The sequence below is a fragment of the Filicampus tigris genome, chromosome 19 (genome assembly GCF_054856515.1).
Source record: "Filicampus tigris isolate MCC_2025a chromosome 19, RoL_Ftig_1.0, whole genome shotgun sequence".
Taxonomy (NCBI): Eukaryota; Metazoa; Chordata; class Actinopteri; order Syngnathiformes; family Syngnathidae; genus Filicampus; species Filicampus tigris.
In genome coordinates, this window is record NC_141235.1 from 12,517,500 (window position 1) to 12,536,382 (window position 18,883).

Sequence of the window (18,883 nt, forward strand, 5' to 3'; positions counted from 1 at the left end):
CCTTTCTGAGAGAAAAACAGTTATAGCCGGTAGTTTCGTTGCCTTTTTTTCCTCTCTTGGGCGAGAAGATGAGAAGAAACGGACATGCCACCTTCGATTAGATTTGAACATGAAAGGGTCGATGACGCTGTAAAAACAACATGCTGAATTGCACTGAAAATGAGACAGGCAGGCAATTAGGACACAATACGGGTTCGAACGGTTTAAAAAACAGCATGCAAAATAGCATTGCAAAAGAATTTGTGATGTAGCAAGTCCGCGAAAGGTGAACCATGCTATAGCAAGGGACCACTGTATAGTGCTCTACGATATTCGAAAAACATGTGACATGGGTGGCGAATACAGCGATGTCGATATTGCGATATTTAACACATACCTAAAGAAATGATATTTTTATTATGTAATGAAAGAAGTACTTTTTTTTCCACGTGGCAATAAAAAGCAAGCTCAATGTATTTATTGTTAGCTAAATATTTGAAATCCCCCTAGATAATGTTCAATTATTGGATGGCGATTTAAGTTTGCTTCTTATTGGTCAAATTCAGATAAAACATAGAAGTCCATAGGAAACTTTTTGCCAATATAGTGATATCGATATAATGAATGACTGTTTTATAGATGGTGTCATAATTTTGTCGCATCATTGCTTTTCTGTCCATGACTTCAGATTTGGCCCTAGGTACTAATAGTGCAGCGTTTCACATAGCCAACATGCTGCAGTCTTGGAATGATGGGATCAATATCTACTCAATGCCCTGCGATTGACTTGCAAACATTCTGCTCTCAGCTATGATGGGCTCCATCTCCCAACAAGATATGTAGCAAAGAATAGAGACATTTCAAATTTTACTTGAAATAAATGATAGCTGCTTGTGCTTAGAAAAGTACACTATTTTCCGGACTATAAGGCGCACCTTTATATAAGCAGCACCCGCTCTATTTAAAAAAAAAAAAAAAAAAAAATCATGAAAAAAAACATACAGAAGCAGCACCTTTAAAATCATTTGAACATATTACCAACAATTAGGTGTTTCGAACTATAAGGCGGAATTCAGAATATTACGCTCACCCTGCAGCTCATCATATGACAAAGAAAGTATGATTGCGCATAAGACAACTCTCCAGATAATGGGCTTTCCCGTTGACTGTCATGCACTCATCCTCCAACATTGCATGCATAATGCTCCTTTTGTCCCCGAGTTCCAATACACTAACACATGTGGCTCGAGCGCAAGTGCATGAATGCAACCAAACACACAGGGCGCCACTGTATCGGCACTCAATTGAGAGGCTGAAATGAACTTGCTGTCTTTCTGCAAATGTCCTGCTTGCTGCTGGGGTCTTCTGGGAAGACCACAACAAGGCACACATCCTGGCAGAAAAAGTTCAGTCCTGTGAGTACAGAGAAAGTGCCTCCTGGTAGGATGGCCAAAATAAGCATTTTCAAAAGATGACTAACTCATGACAGTCGTGATTATTTTATTTTTTATTTTTTGCAACAACCCCCAAAAGTTACATAAGAATGTCACATCCGGCTCATTTGACTTATGGCCTTCAATTAAAAAATATATTAAAATGTGTTGTACTATGGTTTACAAAGTTAAAATTACAACAGTATGTTGACAGTACGTACATACCGCAATACAGTAGAACTACAACTGTAATATTGCGTATCATATTATATTGCGTCCAGAGTAGAATTGTGCCGTCAATTTAATTTTTGTAACTTGAAGCACATCTTTTACAGTATTTGTAACGTTACAAGATCCTCTCTTTCATACCGTCGCTGTCATGTGAAAAACACTCCATTTTTTTTCCATTTTCTTATTTTTACATGAATGGTGTTTCCTCGTTCCAGACATCGCATTAATGTGAAAATCAAAAAAACAGGACAGTGACGATATGCTTTACCATATCACATTCTTTTGATAGGTTGATTCACTGGATCACAAGTGAACCATAAGTTCATGAGCCACACTGTGAAATACATTTCAAGCTGTGCAATTACGATTTATACTGTGAAAATATCCAAGCATATTTGTCACCGCAGTGCGTATTCAGTCATATCACAAGACCACAAACTGAACTGCAAACAGAAGCTAATCTGCACAAAATCACAGTGTGACCGAGTCATGAAAAATGTATCTCATTATAGTGGAGTGTGCAGAATAATTTTTCACTTTCTGTAAAATTTGACATTTGTCTTGCCGAGAATGTGCAGTGCTCCCAACGCAATTCCGTGTATGGGAACAAAAGCGCTTTAGTCAATTTTAAAACACAAAGCAGTTATTCTGAAGACAACTGTATGTAAAAAGTAGGGATGGGCGAGTACCGATACCAGGTATCGGTATTGGGCTCGTACTGGCCTTATTTCAAGGTATCGGGTCCTCTTGACGGCGGTGATACCAAGGTGCCCTTTTGTGGCCATTTCACTATCAGGAAATAAATGGCATGCAGGGCTGCCAGAATGTTTTTCTAAGTGAACCGTATTCATGACAATGCACATTAAAACTCATTCAGTGCCAAAAACGTTTTTGTATGTCTGTTCACAGTCCAGCCATTCAACCCCAGGAACGTATTTCTATTATTTTCATTTTTTTTTTTTTAAGTTAGGGTAAAAGAGGGTCTAAAAATGTCTGGCACTGAATGAGTAAAGATGACATTTCTGTAAGTATGATTTCCTATAAGGTTTATATAAACGCTTAGTAGGAATAAACCTGGACGTCGCTATTTTCGACACAGCCTACAGTCACGGCTTGACTCTTGTATTGTGTTGGGGTCGAAATCGACCCGTTTTTCAAGACAATTCTGGGGTCAATCTGAACCCAACACAATACAAGGGTTAAAAATATATATAAAAACAGTACAACTTAAATCAAACAAATGTGACAGTTAGATGTGTCATAATTCACCTACTTGTAACAGAAACACACATATATGACATGATTAACATCCTCCCAACTTCATGACTAGGGCTACACAATATATGGAAAAAATATAAATCTCACGATAACGGCCTATGCAATAGGCATATCGCAAATACATGCAATCATTTTCTTATGGAATTGGATGATTTTATCTGAATTTGACCAGTTAGATGCAAATTTAAATGCACATTGCCACCCCGTAGTCGAACATTATCTAGGAGAAATTCAATTAATTAGCTAAGAACATGTTCAGCTTGCTTATTTTGCTGCATGAAAAAAAAAAAAAAAAGTTCCATTTGTTAAGAAAAATGTAATTTCTTTTGGTTACATGTTAATTATCGCAATAATATCGACAATCGTTATGGTCAACATTAGGGGTGGGCGATATGGGCAAAAAAAAAAAATCTTAATATTAAAAATAAAAAAACACGATAACGATAATTTGACGATATTCTACAAAAAAATATTTTAAATCTGCACTTGCTTCACAGACCAATTGTGGATGGAGAGCATTTGTGAACAACATCTCTTTTAAATTGCTAAATACAGCTTCTGCTAAACATAATGATATTTTATGACAATATTTAAAAATAAAAAACAAAAAAATATGTATAGACCTACATTGATTTTTGGGACTATTTATGTCATTTAAATGTCTCTGCTGTTATTCCATAATGATGTGACATTTTGAGCTGCAGTAAGTACTGGTGTACCGCTGCCAACTACGAGAGCAATCATAATTAGAAAAAGGTGTTAACTACAGCAATCAGAATGAGAAAAAAATGTATTTGATATGTGACGTGTGACGAAGTGTCACCCAGCGAGAGGAAAAAAAAGACATCGTCTTGACAACACCCATTTCTCATACATTGGCCACCGTATTCAGAATAAAGTTGAATAACAAAACTGCAATTTACAGAAAAGTGCATTTTCCCACTCATTCATCACTGTGATATGTAGACATGTGACTTTATTCATGTTTGGCTGTATGCTGGCGTCACACTAATAAACTGTCGTAGTTTGTGCAACATGTCTCGGGAATACAGGCTAGTTATGAATGATGCGGACTAAATGCGTGTAAACTGAATGTTAACCGATCATCCAGGATGTCACGTTTGCCTTGCTCGCTAAAGTACTGAGCGTGTGTGTGCGTGAGTGGGTGCGTGCGTTTATATTTGTTGGTTCAACTCGGCGACTGTTTTCTGTGTGTGTGTGTGTTTAACCTTTTGTTTAGCGTGCTTGCGCGGTCGCCAAGTTTTCCTCGTAATCCATACGGCTCGTGGTGCAACAGAATTGCTCTTCCCGGTGACCGTTTTGGCACATCTAACAATGTTATTCCCACCGACGTCAGTCTTGTCAACCCCAAACCATTTACACACTACGGACAATGTGGCCTCGCGCCTCGCTATAAATAACCGCTAGACACTCCTCCATGAAATGAGAAGGAAACAGAGTCACGTGACCTGGTCCTGCCCGCTGATTCGGCGAATGATTATCACTTCCTCCTCCTCTGCCGTCAATGCACACTGATTTTTCAGCATTTCCTCCAACTTTGCGGCCGTCGGCTGACTCGCTTCGAGGCAGTATTAATACTCAATGTAAAATTACACATCGTGTAGGCAAGATTGACGATGATATCGATAACGATACATATCGCCCATCTCTAGTCAACATCCATAACGCAAATCACTTTTTTCCAATATCGTGCAGCCCTAATAATGAGCGTAGGGAACGAGTGCCATAAATACAGCCATTTCTGCAGAGCAACCCCTGTCTCTCTGTTGTTTGAATGGCGACCAACTCACACCATCGCTGGCAATAGGCGACAGGACAGCAAGTCTGGCCATGGAGTGACATCCCCTGACGGACTTATATATATTAACTCCGTGCATCCCCTGCATCTCGCCAAAACGTAACAAAATGAGACTGTGGCTAGTTTTTCTTAAGTTTCACAGAGCTTCCAAAAGTTTCCATAAAGCGTCAGACATAACCACAAATCAAACAGGTGGAAGTGGTAGAATAATAATGAGTCTAAATATATCCAACACCACAATCTGTAACCCCCCAACCCGTCAACGCTGTCGACAGTCTATCACCTACAATACAAGGCATGTGTTGAACTGCACCAAAACAATGATTTGTGTGTGGTTTAAGTAGTATATTAGAAACCTGAACTGCATATCGTGCTAAATATGATCCTTGGTACTGCACTCTGCACTAGTTCTAGTAGACGGTCAGGCTCTTGCAGGTCATCAGACACCCCTGACTGGACAAAAGAAGTAAAGGAAGTCCTTGTTTTTTTGAAGGATTTCCTGCCTTGCCTTTTCCTCCGCTATTGAGATAAACTTCTAGCTAGTGTTAGTCTTCTGGGCTAGGAGCAGCGACAAGTGGGATTTGGCTTGAATAATGCAAATGTTTGATGAAAATAATACTAATTATTATGCTAGAATGTCACTTGCAACCCTTAAATAAGAAGATTAGTAACTGCATTGGACCATTTGCTCCCTTTGATTTGTTCTTGTGGCGGCAGCTCGTCTGAAGGTGTTTAACTAGCCTCGAAGTGGCTGATGTCATCACATTTCCATCATTAAAATTTGTTTTGAAAATTATGCTAAATGCAAGTCAATTATGGACAAATTAAACTTGCTCAGTCCAAGAAGGCACAACATTTAAGAATTGGGATGTGTGCCTGTGATCTTTTTCCCTCCAATATCCGACCATCTGAAAATTACGTCATCTGATCGGCACACCTTTTCATAACATAGCAACTAAAGTTAGACTATGGCGAGAGCAACTTTCCCAGGCATGAGATATTTCACACTGACGCCAGAAGAACCAAAGGTGACGCGGGCCTGTCAATCTTACCCGATATTCTGGGGGCCAAGGTTGACCTTCAAGCTTTCGGAACATGTTTTGACAAGACAAATAAACCAAACACTCCTTTGTGACCTGTTGCACTTGTCATTCAACATCCATGCGGCAGTCTACTTCCAACAAATAGGAAAATACGAGGATTTGTCGGAAACACATATGCAAAAAGGCATCAAAGGCGCAATCTTTTCAATGTCTAACTGCAATCTTTTTTTTCCCCCTCACGAAAAAGCAAGACGGTTTTCCTGGGATTAAATACAAAGGGTTTGGAAAAATACTAAACCAGATTAAGTGTAATAACCCCTGCCAGCAGTGGATCAGGGTTGTTAGAAATACTTGATGAGGTTTGTGTGTGGGATGCCCAAACATGAGGCCCAAAGAGGATTAAGAGGAGTGTATGCATACAGTAAATGTGAGGAGTTCATATAACAGCGTTGTTATAGCATTCTAAGTGCTCAAGATTGTGAATGGTATTCATACTTGTGCAACCACAGATATTTGAGCAAACAGCGCTAAGGTGAAGAGAGAGACGTCTCTTCTAAAAAACAGTGTAGGAATGGCCCTTGGGCCACCAGTCCTCCACATTAATGATCTTATGGAAAACCCCGGTTTAGGGCGCAATTCCTCACAGTTCTCCAACAAACGGTGTCAGACGTTTGACAATTAGCCATGCGACCATTCAGTTTTAATTATCGTTATTACCTTATTTAGACTAACGTGCTTCACAGTGAGTTAAGGACGGAGGGAGCAAGCGTCCAGTGGCTAACTGAAGAGTAGCTGTGTGTCTGTTACATGTTGCACATAAACAATTATTAAAAAAATAAAAATTAAAAAAAAGTGCATCCCTTCAGAAACCCATAAATGGAGTCCATGTCCACTCAGACAAGACAGTTCAAGGAAAACGTGGCATTAGCCCTTAAAATGACAGTGAACCACCGCCTATTTGCGGTTTGCCATTTGTGGATTCACCTATTCCTTTTCTGTGGTACCCATCATCTATTCGCTAAAACATTTGCAATACTGTAATAATATAAGAAAGGAAAAGGCTGCACCATAGTCTCCCATAATTATGGTGTGAACAAGAGTACCACGCAGTGCATAAAGAAGAACGAAAGAGTTATAATGAAGGGCAGAAAATAGGGGAGGAACAATTCACAAAATCCACAGTTTGGTTCGGTTTTTGATTTTGGGCGCACGGTTTTGCGTTTGGTTCTGAAATGTGCTTGTAGCACTTCTCCCATTCTTATTTGTACAACCGTATGCCATACACGGTGGCATTTTTGCCGAAGAGACAGAAAATAAAATGAAAACGCCGCGGAGAAATTAATGTGTTCAAGTTAGGCGGGGCGGGTTTAGCGATTGGCCACACAAGATGGCTGCCGGTGGCTAAAATATGGTATAGAAATCAAATCTGTACTCAGATTTTGGAGTGGGATCCGATACGATCCCGAAACGTTCGGCCGGCTTTTATTCAGTAGTTTTTACTTTTACTATATAAACTCATGTGTTGGTTTGTTTTGAATATGTTCAAGAAAGACATGAGAACATAAGATGGATGGTTAGTTGTGAAACCATCTATGGCATGACCAGTTTGAAGGACCCTTGAGACTACTACTCAGGCTTCAGTGACACAAAAAAGATTCCCTTTAAAAAGAAAATAACAAAAAAAACCTCAGCAAATCATGGGTGTAAGAGGGCCTCTTGAGTCCAAGCTGCTTTGCCACAAATGTCCAGAAAAGTACTAAATTGGATAATTCTGAATATTGAATTTAAAGAGTTCCACAAACCTGTTTTGGAAGATTCTATTTATACACGTGAAGACCAACCAGAACTCATCATACCACTTTGTGTCTGACTAGCAAATAGCAAATCAGATCTCTCAATCTTAATCTAAAGTCTACGCCCAACCACTCCACTCATGACACCGACTGTGGCGGCTCGTATCCTTGATCTCACTCTTTCTTAATGGTAAATAAAATCATTCGATTTGTGGCTAATGCCTTCTTAGAATTGTGTGAGAGCTGCAAGTAACGCAAGTGTGTGCAACTTAACGTTGCATCGTGAGCCCCGAAACCTTCACATTTAACTTAATAGGTGACTTCATATACATGACAAAAGGCAGTTTGGGCGAATGCTCAAGTATCAAGCGCTGATAGGCTGCGAAACAAAACACAAAGAAAGCACAGTAGGTCAACAAGTTCTCTGCCTTTGGCTGCCATGGCTTCTGCACAACACCTGCACAGCCTTGCTGTATTTCTTAAGCATAAGATGTCATTGCAACACATTTGCATGAGTATAGGGAATTATAAGATCTCACAAAAGAACAGCAGCCAGCAGAGTAGATAATACTACAGTGCGGAGGGTCACTTGTTACACCAAACACTGAGCACTCAAGCGCCAAATTATTTTTAAAGAAATACATTTAGTGCTTAAACTCCTTTACTACCTCCAGGCAAACATTCATTTGAAAAACTGATACAAATTACCAACACTATCAACAGTTAATACACAAAGTAGGCCTCGTCAGTATGGCCCAAAATCAATTGCATCCCTTCGCAGTAATAGTAGCATATACTAAGACGGTACAGTACTTTTTGGGGTTGGTATGACCAAGTACCCATTCACATGAAATCAAATAGTGCCATTTTTCGGTTCCGAAGCACGCCTTTCTAAGTTGTGTCGGTGCGGGAGTGGAAGAGTTGGCGATTTTCCACGCCGCACTTGAACACAGCGGTGCCGGGCGATGTTTCCGGGTCCCCGCAATCGGTGAGGGGCTAAAGGGAGAATGCCATCGGCACCTCCTTCTCAGCTATCCATGGCGGCGTAGGGCAGGCCTTTTGTTCTTTAAATAAACAAATGAACAATGGAACGAAGATAACACTAAGGAACAAAGTTACACAGTAATACGAGGACCGAAGATAAATTATTGGATTAATGTTATCTTTGTTCCTTGTGTTGTTCAATGCAAAGAACTTGGCTTCGCGCTGTATTTGTGAGATTTGTTTATATGATTTATACTTTTTTCATTGGAAAATATTGTTGCTCCATACTCTTTACCTCATTTGTTTTAAATTCACGATGTTGTTTTGTTTTCTATGTTTTGTTATATATTGAAAAATAAATGGTAAATTGATCATATTTAACGGCAGGTAAATAAGTTCATGTTATTATAAGCACCTGTGGCTCAAGCCAAACTGTGGCAGGGTTTTTACTAAATCGACGACAATTATTTTTCGGAGCATGGCGGACGCATTTTTTGATGGAAAAAAAAACAAAAACAGAATGCTCTGCCATCAGTATCTGATTCATTAAACTTTGGAACTCCATTTGTAGCGGTATGTCTATTTGGAAAGAAGTAGATATATCAAAAATAAAGAACTAACTTAATTATAAAGATTTGTGCACATAAAAATAATTATGTATATAGAGTGTCCTCCTTTGGGATGATAGTAAGGATCTGTTAAAAAAATCTTAAAATACTATTTGATAAATCAAAAGAAGAATAACAATATTACAGACTGTCAACACTGAATATTGCATTGTTGTCCTGAATAGAGTGTTTTTGCAATTAGTGAGATATTTTAGCACACACTTTTTTTCTTGCACTAGACAAATACTCCATATATTTAAAAAAATAATGATATTAAAACTAAGGCTGCACAATATTGGAAAAACATGCGATATGCGATATCGATGTTGACTATAGTGATATAGATATTGCAATAACATGTACCTAAAGAAATGCCACTTTTATTGTCTCATGAAAGAACATTTTTTCATGTGTCAAAATAAGCAAGATCAATGTGTTCTTATCAAATTAATCAAAGGGTCCTAGATAATGTATAACTATTGGCTGGCGATGTGCATTTAAGTTTGCATCTGAAATTCTCAATTCAGATGAAAGCATACAATTCCATACAAAAATTGCTGCATGTCTTTGTGATGTGCATATTGCATAGGCCATTATAGCGATAGATATTTTTTCAATATAGTGTGCAGCCCTAATTAAAACTAATTTATTACTTAACTAAAATGAAGCATTTTTCGTAAAAAGAAAAACAAATACTTTGTGAAACATTCTAAGGCTCTAAAAAAAACAAATAGAAACTAACTGGATTTTTTGGGGGTTAAAAAAAGCAAATGGCAAAACTAAATTGAAAAATCCGAAACTCTGGTTGGTGCGCAGGTAAAACAAGTTGCAAAAGCTGCCCGTAGAGTTCAATCCTTGATACTTTGTGCGACTGTCGAGTTCTGGTAGCGTTGTGAATTATTTCCCATAAATTATTGCTAAAGCAGACTTAGTTTAGAGTGAAGTGCATAACAAATTTTTATTTTGACCCAGTTGGAATATCTGATCATATGCTCGAGCCCAGTGGCACTTTATGGAAATTGTGGTGGCAAATCAGTGTGAGTGATGTAAACGCACCTCTTCAATGTGCTTTCTCAGCGACTTCTCTCGTTCGTACTGGGTGACAAGTTGCTCGTTGTCCTCCTTCAGCAGCTCGAGCTCCACTTCGTGCTCCTGGTTGACAGCGAACACCGAGTCCAAGTTCTCCAGCACGGCGACGACGAGCGGCATCAGCTCCTTCACCACGTCCTCGTCGTACTTCGCGATGAGCCGCTCGAACTCCCGGTATATGGAACTGGCCAAACCGGAGACCCGCTCGGACATCATACTCGAGTTGCAGGAGTCGTCCTGATAGAGGACGACGTCGTCCAACTCCATTTTCTTGCCGTCACTCGCACACTTCTTCCCCCGGCTAATGTGAGCGAGCTAGCCGCGAGCTTCGGATTGACGTCCGGAGCCTGTTCGCTTGGCTTGTTCCTCTCGAAGCACTAGAGTTTGTTTCTAAAGCATAGCTCAAGTGTTCTGCGCTGTAACATAGGAGAAACAGTCCGTCCTTGGCGATGGTAACGCTTGGTGGCTTCTCCGAGCTTCTCTGCACAGTTGACTTGAAGAGCTTTGCTAGCCTTGTTGTTGTTAGCAGTCCTGAAAAGACTTTACTTGGCTCCTGATTAGTTTCACTGTCCAACAGATGAGCTCCTGCTGCTGCATTGAGGAGCAATCGGAAAGACAAGAACGTAGTCAACTCTGCCAAGCCGTAAGCATGAAAAGACAGTACATCATGTTTGATTACGATTTTAAAAATTAAAAATGCGGGCGTAAAAGCCCGTTTGACTACTCTGATTTAATTATTGATCCTTTATTTTCAAACTACATTGTAAGTGAAACACTGAATGCGCACGTATGTGATTTCATCTAAATAGGATTACATTAGAAATGATAAAAACTATCTTTTGTATTATCTCTTTAGAAAATGTGAATTAGGTGCACAGAAAACTCTTAAGTACAGATATAGATTGCTTTTCTCGAGTTCGTTGAGTAAAAAGGTGAAAAGTTGGAATTCCCGAGGACGATGAACATTTCATGTGTTGGGGAAGGTCCTTCGCCGTGACGTCATTCTAAAGCGGGCTGGGAGGATGGAGTCAGAATTATAACTAATTCTCAGTCATTGTGGAAACATTTCTGAATGATTTGTGCCTCCACCCCATTGACTCACAGGCATCACTTGTTTTAAGTGACTTCGTTAGCGTTCAGATTTTCTTATTACCTGTATTTCAAATCGTTGAAATACTGTACATGCCATTTATGAGAACTTCAATAGCACTAAGAGGCTGTAAGACTCAGTACATTCCACAAAAGCTTTTATTTGCATCATGTAATTCAATGCGATATATTTGGAAGGTGAATACATCAGATGATTCAAACCTTAATATTGTGCTGCTTTTTTTGGGAGGGAAAAAAAATCCATGGCATGTCAGTTTGTACAGATTTGATTGCAGTTTTTCTCTTTCTTCTACTGTATTTGCACCGACATACCTTAGAACATCAGTTGGAGAAATCCTGAGCAACACTCAGAACGCGGTTGCCTTTTTCTGTCCAAACAATTTGACAGACTCTTTTCCTCGTAAAGCATAGGCACTGTTCACCCTGATGTCTCAAACAGGAAAACACAATTAGTGTACAAAGACGCAACATTTACACTATCAGACAAAAGTTATCCTGTCATCCATGATCATTCCAACCAACGAGGAAGACAAGTGGTCACTTTGAGCGTTAGGATAGCTAGGGCAGTGTCCAGCAAAAATACATCCCACACACAAACATACATTACGGGATATGTACAGTACAAACGTGGGAAATATTCTACACAAAGCACATTCAAGAGATCATGCCATTAAGACTCACGCAAATTGTGGAACTGAAACATCATCGAAACAATTAAAAGTGCAAACAAACAACAACAACAACAATAGAAATCCAACGTGCCTTTCTTAAAACATTTTTCTGTCTTATTACAACTACAATGGAGTTTCCACAGGTCTGTTGGTAAAAGTGCAACAAAATATAGGCCAAGGAACAGGATTATAGGTACACAGAAATGCACGTGGAGAAAGCCAAATGCCTTATTTACAAATTATATGGGATTTTGTTAGTTTGTAGTCAAGACTGGTTGAGTAGTACATTCAGACAACGTTGTGCTGGCTGTGGTTTGAAGATGACGGGCAGAGCGAGTAGGGCTTGTCGCTGCTCAGGCTCTTGAGGGCTCGGAGCACAGCATCCGGCATGTGATCTGCGAGCATCCTGGGGCTGATCAAAATACTCCTGAATGCCATTTCAGTCGACCACTCGGCACGGTAGCGGACCTGGGATATACAAGATCTGGGAGGAAAGGAAAATATTTCTAATGTTGCTTAAGAATAAATGAATGCATACACTATACAATCCTGTGCAGGATAAATCTGTTGATATTCGAGGCCTGTTTGAACCATACACAGGTTTTCAGTTCACAACGGGACAGACATACATTTCGAGGTCACGAATGGCACGCGATTTCGTTTGCACTTTACCATTACTTTGGCATAAGTTAGCGATAATTTACAGTACGGGGCATGCCCCTTGAAATCAGCACCATTTTTAAAAATTCTGATTTCAAATTCAATTTGTTGTTTATATTTGTCACAACTAATTGAAGAGGCAATTGTGTATATTCTAAAAGTACAAGTACCACTAAGGGGTAAGTGGGATCCCTCTGCTGGTAAGCAAAATAAAGACAACATATAATATTCAGTTGTATTTAACTTTTTAGTCCAATATTTTTGTACTTAATCTTTAACTCATTCACTGCCAAACATTTTCAGTCCCTCTTTTACTCTAACATTTGAAAAAAAAAAAGACAAATAAATTCGTAAATGGGAGTGAATGAGTTAAGAACTGTTTTCAAACTTTTATTTAGCAACATTTTTTTTTATTGAACTTTGATGTGAAATGCATTTCAATCAAATAATTTAATAAAAATTTTTTTAGGAATAAAAAAAATCTGTAGGGACAAACCTGCGTGTGGGCCCATCTTCTATAATATGAAGAACACGTCCGGGTAGGAAGAGAGGCATGTGTGGCACAGTATGGAGAGGTGAGTCGTCCGACGCCAGGCTTTGATAGGATGACGAATGGCGGACCAAAAGCGATTCTTCACCGAGCAGAGGCAGACTAAGCTCCTCTTCTCTCCTGTTCTCCATTTCAGAAGGAAAGTCATCTGGGTCCCCACCAAACAGTTCGTACCAGCATCCCTGTAAAAGGATGCGGTACTGCAACACACACACACACGCGGACAGTTGATATTGAGGCGCAAATAATAATAAGTACTGTATTATTAATGCTTTGAGGGCTTCTTACTTTGGGTTTATTGCAATTTGAGACAATTTTGAGTATTTTTCCTTTCAGATCTTCCATATTGGGAAGGCTCAACCTATTTGGAAAACAAACAAAATGACTTCAAAATACAGTAATGACACGAGAGACAATTATGGTAAAGGCACAGAAAGGGTTAGCTTGTGAGTTGTCTCTGTCTCTACGCATGTAATAGCAGAGCAGTGCTAAATATAGTCTGCATTACACATGAGTCTATAAAAGTCTGTACACCACAGTGCATTCATTCAGGCCGTTTAGGAAAAACTACAACACACAAGCCTATTTTCCCTTCTATAATACACAGTCCATCCAAATATTACATTGAAAACTGATTCAATCAGTGTAAAATGTCCAATCTTTACAGAACCGGACTAACTTATCAAAGTACATGTGATGGTGAAATACTTACCGCGGAACCAGGTCTTTTCCCAGTACAACAGAGACCACAAAGTCCTTGGAGTAATCAGCTAAGGCTTTACTGCAGATGAAATGAATACAGATGAACAGAAATTCTCATTATTTCAAGTGTGATTTGGTTTTAAACCTGTGCAACATTTAACACTGTATACACACACGGACAAAATTGTTGGTAACCTTCCGTTAAAGATCAAAACCTCCACCAGTTTCACAGTGATAACATGAAACTGACAAAAATAATAATAAATGAAATTTTATTGAAAATTACCTAATGAAAGACAGTCATTGTTTTTTTGTTTTTTTTCAATTAAACTATGATAAAATTTAACTGGACTTGACGAGTATAAATAATGCAAATTCTGAAAACAAATTTAAGGTCCAACAGCCAATCTAATAATTTTGAGTATCCATGTAGTGTACCTATGTTATGTTCGGAACTTGAAGACGAAAGGCACACTTTTTTTTCTTTTCAAGATGGCACTAAAGCTCCTTCATACTTCCATAATTCAGCTCAGTGCCAGGGAATCCCAGCAGCCTCTTACCTCAAGAGTCCCCCTGGTGGAGAAAAAGCGTAGCACTTCAGGGTGGGGAAAGAGTTGCGCAATAGGATGGCAAGCACTGCAGCTGCGCCCGCGCCCAGGCTGTGACCAGTAATGACCAGTTTGTACTCATGCAAAACAAAAAACACATGTATAAATTATTTTTTTATATTCTCTCCAGATAAACGTTCATTTAGAAACTGCATTTTGTATCCACGACGGTCGTGAGGAATCAGAAAATACATTCTCAGAGCACTTCACTTACTGGCGCGATGGAGAACGCTTGGTTCAGGATTCCGTCGTTGATCAGCTTCCTGTAAATGTAAGCTGCAGCCTGGCTGATGCCCTGCAAGAACCAGCGAGAAGGACGCATTGAAAAACCGTCAAACGAAAGAACGGAGAACAAAACGAAGAGCTTTGGATTGGGAACATGCCTTGTGAGCGTAGCAGGCTCCAGTCACGCCATCAATGGGCAAGTTCTCACATTCAGCAGAAAGGTCTGTCAGGACATCCTTTAGGGCAGACAGGGAAATGCACATTGGGTCTCCCATTCACCTGTGAGTCCTTCTTTTAGTGCCTACACTTGCCACAATTGTGTAAATCCACCAAAGATAGTCAACTGCGGTCACATGGCACAACTCACCTTTAATGAGAGTGTTCCTCTGACAGCCACGAGAATAGACTCGCGTTTATGATCCAGAGCCACAAAGAAGGGGATCTCGTATATCTGAAGCGCAACGTTTGTTTAAATGACACAATCAGAAGAGGGAAGAACTTCAATGACAGAAGTGCATTAACATTTGTTTCCACCGTCTTGAAGGGAAACTACCTGATTGTGGAAGCTGACATGAATGAAGTCTCTGAAATGCAATCCGGTGCTTTGCAGGATGGAAGAAAAATGACAGCCAAGGTGGTCTCCCCCGACGATGTCATACTCGGCAGCACGACTTCTACAGCTGACAGGGAAATAAACAGATCTTGCTAAATACCAAATCATCTAGTAGACGTTTTGATTGAACTAAAAAGACAATCAAATCCTACCAGTCTCCGCTAAGTTTGCAGGGCCCGGTGAGGAGGTTGGAGTAAATGTACAAAGGCCAACCGTAAGCCGCAGCAGCAAAGTGCATAAGGTGGGCGGCTTTCTCCAACTCTGACTCCAGATCTTCTTCCTTCCAATTTGAATTCATATTGCAAGATGCAGACGCTTAACATAAGCGTAGCTGAATAATGTCATTGAAGCAGTTATCTGGATGGGGTAAGGGGAAAAAAAGTGTACTTACAATAGGAGAGGATGGACTGTGATCAATGGCGACATCTGGATCTCTGCTTCTCTCCATCTTGTCCTGTTCCTGATGCAGCAAAGCCAAACCGGCAGCAATGTCACTGGGAACCAAGTCTGTGTCCTGCAACACACACACACACACACATGTATTTCAATACAGGGGCTAAAAACGATGACAGTTGAAAAAATAAATATATTTATATATCTTTTTTCTTTCCAAAGAAAGACGGTTAGCCCATCTGTTGGTGTTCAGTAGCATGCTTTCGGTAACAGCTGATTGCTCTTGTGAAAAATAATACAAAAAATATTAAAATAAATATACGGGTTAAAAACAACCCTTTGAGTAATTCATAGTGAAGTTCACAAACAGTACAAAGTTCATGAAATTAAAGAACAGAGATGTTCATGCAATTTGTACCCCCAAAAATATATTTTTTTGTAGACGTTAAATATATATTTAACGTAAAAAAATATATATATATTTTTGGCTAAGAATCGGAATTGAGAATCGTTAGGAACCGGAATCAAATCCAAGAACCGGAATCATCCAAATTCTAACGATGCCCAAGCAGAAAGAACAACGCGATGCATTGTAGACAGCGGTAACGGTAAATGTGGCCGCAAACTAGTTGGAAATAAAGCCACAACAATTGCCAAAGAAAATGTTTTGGTTCTCGGCTTATTTTGGAATAATGAGCATTGATTGCACTGTTACCACTTTATCTGTGTGTAATGCATAAACCTTAGTAGATCAGAAAGTCTTTGCTATTGGGCGGAAACTTTTTTTAATTTTTTTTATTACTGCCTCTAAAACAGAGTCCCCTCATTTCATGTCAACTCCTTAAAATTTGCTCTCTCAGGGTGGAATAACAACTACAATGTGAAGGAAGAGACTTACAGAGAAGAAGCCGCTGACGAGCTGCGAGATGCTGGAGAATGCCGCTCTGTTGCTTTCGTCCTGCGGCAGGCAACAGCACAAAAGTCGGAGCCTGCTCTCCCACACCTTGACGGCGAGCGAGCGCGCCGTGGACAGGAACTGAGTTCCCCCGCTGCTCTCTAAGTGTCGCACTCCCAGGGGCTCCATGGCAGCAGCTGAAGGCCGAGGGTTGCCCAGTGGGTCGAAGACGAATATTACGCCCACTGCCGTGAAGAGCAGGATGATCCAACTATATGAGGGGGAAAAACTGTATCAAAACAACTCTGAAAACACAATAGGATGAAGCGCACTCACGTGGAAGAATTACTACCCCACCTGGCAACCACTGCGGCGATGACAGCCCCCACGGTTGCTGGGTCACAACCTTTGCCATCATCAGAAACCCACACAGCCCCTAGACAGGCCCACACCAGCTCAGGGAGGCAAAGAAGAGCTCGCACGTATACCAGCGTAGGCATGGAGCGTCGTGACCCAGGGTTTGTTATGGTACCTGAAAACACAAACATTATCGACATTCATGGAATGGATTTAACAGCGGCAAAGGTTAGGTAAACTAACGGCTGGATTTCTGTGTTGTAAGACTACTATTAAGAAAGTCATAGAACGGAACCACCGTTACTTCACACGTGGTTTAGAGTCAGTTGAAATCCTCTGAACAATGTGCTCTTTAACCTTTGAATGTGCAGTGTGAAGTGGTTTTATGAGCCTTTTACAGCACATCTATGAGGCAATTCACAAACTACCCAGGATTTTAGTCATGACAGAAATAACTTAAGACTAATGAACTTTTCATTATTGTCCATCTATTCATTTTCTGCACCGCTTGTCCTAATTTTGGTCATTAGTTGACTTTAGGCAAGAGGTTGGGGTAGAAGCTGGATAAGCCACCAGTAAATCACAGGGCATATAAATAGACAGATACATTCACGTCTAAGAGCAATGTCACAGCATGCATGTGTTTTGAGTCCTCGGAGAAACCACTCCGCTGCACTGCCGCATTAACCAAAAATGTCGACTTCTAGAGCAGATTACGTTTTTATAATGGTATGAGGTTTACCTTGAGCGCTGACAAATACAATGGCACATAGTGATAGAATGATGAGTGCCAGCACCACTAAGAGTCCAATCAGGTAGATGTGAAGAACACCTTTCCCGTTACAATCAAAATGACCCTTGTGATAAGAGTACAGGATGATGGTGCCAATCCACCTAAAGGGGAAAAAATAATACCTGAAGTGGGGCGCAAGCAAAAAGATAGAAATGCAACAGAATGGTTGAATTAACTTAGAATTTAGACTCATACATACCAAAGTACGCGGATGAATAGTTCGAAAGCTCCAGGGAAAACAAGATCATCACTGGCAATTCCCCACCGACGACCAAAGACCACCATTCCAGGCATTTTGGAATCAAAACGAAGAAATCTTGCCTAGGAGTGATAGACTGCTACAAAATCTCTTTAACGGGCGCTTCGGGCCGTTCATGACTACACTTCCTGAAAGCAAATCAGTGTTGCCACATTGTACCTTTTCCTACGTTGCAACACTAGCTCGAGATTCCTGTCTCGACACGCCATTTTAGACTTAAAGATAAGAATCTCGAGTGTTTACCGTTGTGATGTTAGCCAAAATGTTCCGCTAATTTCGATGCAGGTCAAATAATACTAACGACGTGCTCAAACGACATTAAATAATGTCATTAAGGTACTTAATGGAGGTCAGTGGAATTGTTGACGTTACGTGACTAGCTTCTTATCTTCTAATGTTAGCTGCAAATACTAAATATAAACCTATTCCCAGATAGTTATTTAAATTAATCTCAAAACGTTTAGTTTTGACGTCTTACAAAAATATTATTCTGTTGCACGGCCAACACATTTATTCCGAGAAATTACTGGTAACTAATTGTAAAATAAAAAGAGTTGTTTTGCCTACAGCCTGTGTCCACCTGCATATAGGAAGTAGGAACCCTGTGCAACAAGCGTGTCGATTATTGGTTCCGCTTCTATGTTTTTCTTTTGGTAACGCTCAATTACTATTGCACCTATCTTAAAGCGCGGTTTCCTTTATTGTGTGATAAAATTGTCTACTTATAGACCCATTCTTTCGATAACAAACGGGTTCAGAATTTATAATTCCAATTTTCCACTGACTCGGC

General features: G+C 39.9%; 2 protein-coding genes across 7 annotated transcripts in view; both read right to left on the minus strand.

Moving 5' to 3' along the window:
- The window catches only part of spag9b (sperm associated antigen 9b), a 37,667-nt gene extending 26,827 nt beyond the window's left edge, over positions 1–10,840 (minus strand). For 5 of the 6 annotated variants that reach the window (XM_086016680.1, XM_086016677.1, XM_086016679.1 and 2 more), the window contains exon 1: positions 10,225–10,840. In XM_086016680.1, coding sequence (XP_085872806.1) covers positions 10,225–10,524 — 300 coding nt within the window. In that variant the 5' untranslated portion in view covers positions 10,525–10,840. The remainder of the gene's footprint in view (positions 1–10,224) is intronic. The other variant, XM_086016678.1, reaches the window with a different exon arrangement.
- Positions 10,841–11,487: 647 nt separating this feature from the next.
- On the minus strand, positions 11,488–18,715 carry daglb (diacylglycerol lipase, beta). The gene is made up of 15 exons (XM_086017413.1): positions 18,034–18,715; positions 17,784–17,935; positions 17,042–17,216; positions 16,688–16,955; positions 15,788–15,910; positions 15,549–15,676; positions 15,337–15,463; positions 15,151–15,234; positions 14,942–15,019; positions 14,773–14,853; positions 14,511–14,635; positions 13,961–14,029; positions 13,537–13,609; positions 13,195–13,448; positions 11,488–12,522 (listed from the first exon to the last, which is right to left on the minus strand). Exons 1-15 carry the CDS (start codon positions 18,126–18,128, stop codon positions 12,327–12,329), a joined length of 2,028 nt encoding a protein of 675 aa, XP_085873539.1. The 5' UTR covers positions 18,129–18,715; the 3' UTR covers positions 11,488–12,326.
- Positions 18,716–18,883: the final 168 nt, after the last annotated feature.

Coding starts and splice junctions, on each gene's coding strand:
- daglb (XM_086017413.1), bottom strand. CDS start 18,128: ATGCCTGGAATGGTGGTCTTTGGTCGTCGGTGGGGAATTGCCAGTGAT. Junction 15,235..15,336: donor ATGTCAGCTTCCACAATCAG/GTAGTTTCCCTT, acceptor GTTGCGCTTCAG/ATATACGAGATCCCCTTCTT. Junction 12,523..13,194: donor GAAGATGGGCCCACACGCAG/GTTTGTCCCTAC, acceptor CTTTCCTCCCAG/ATCTTGTATATCCCAGGTCC.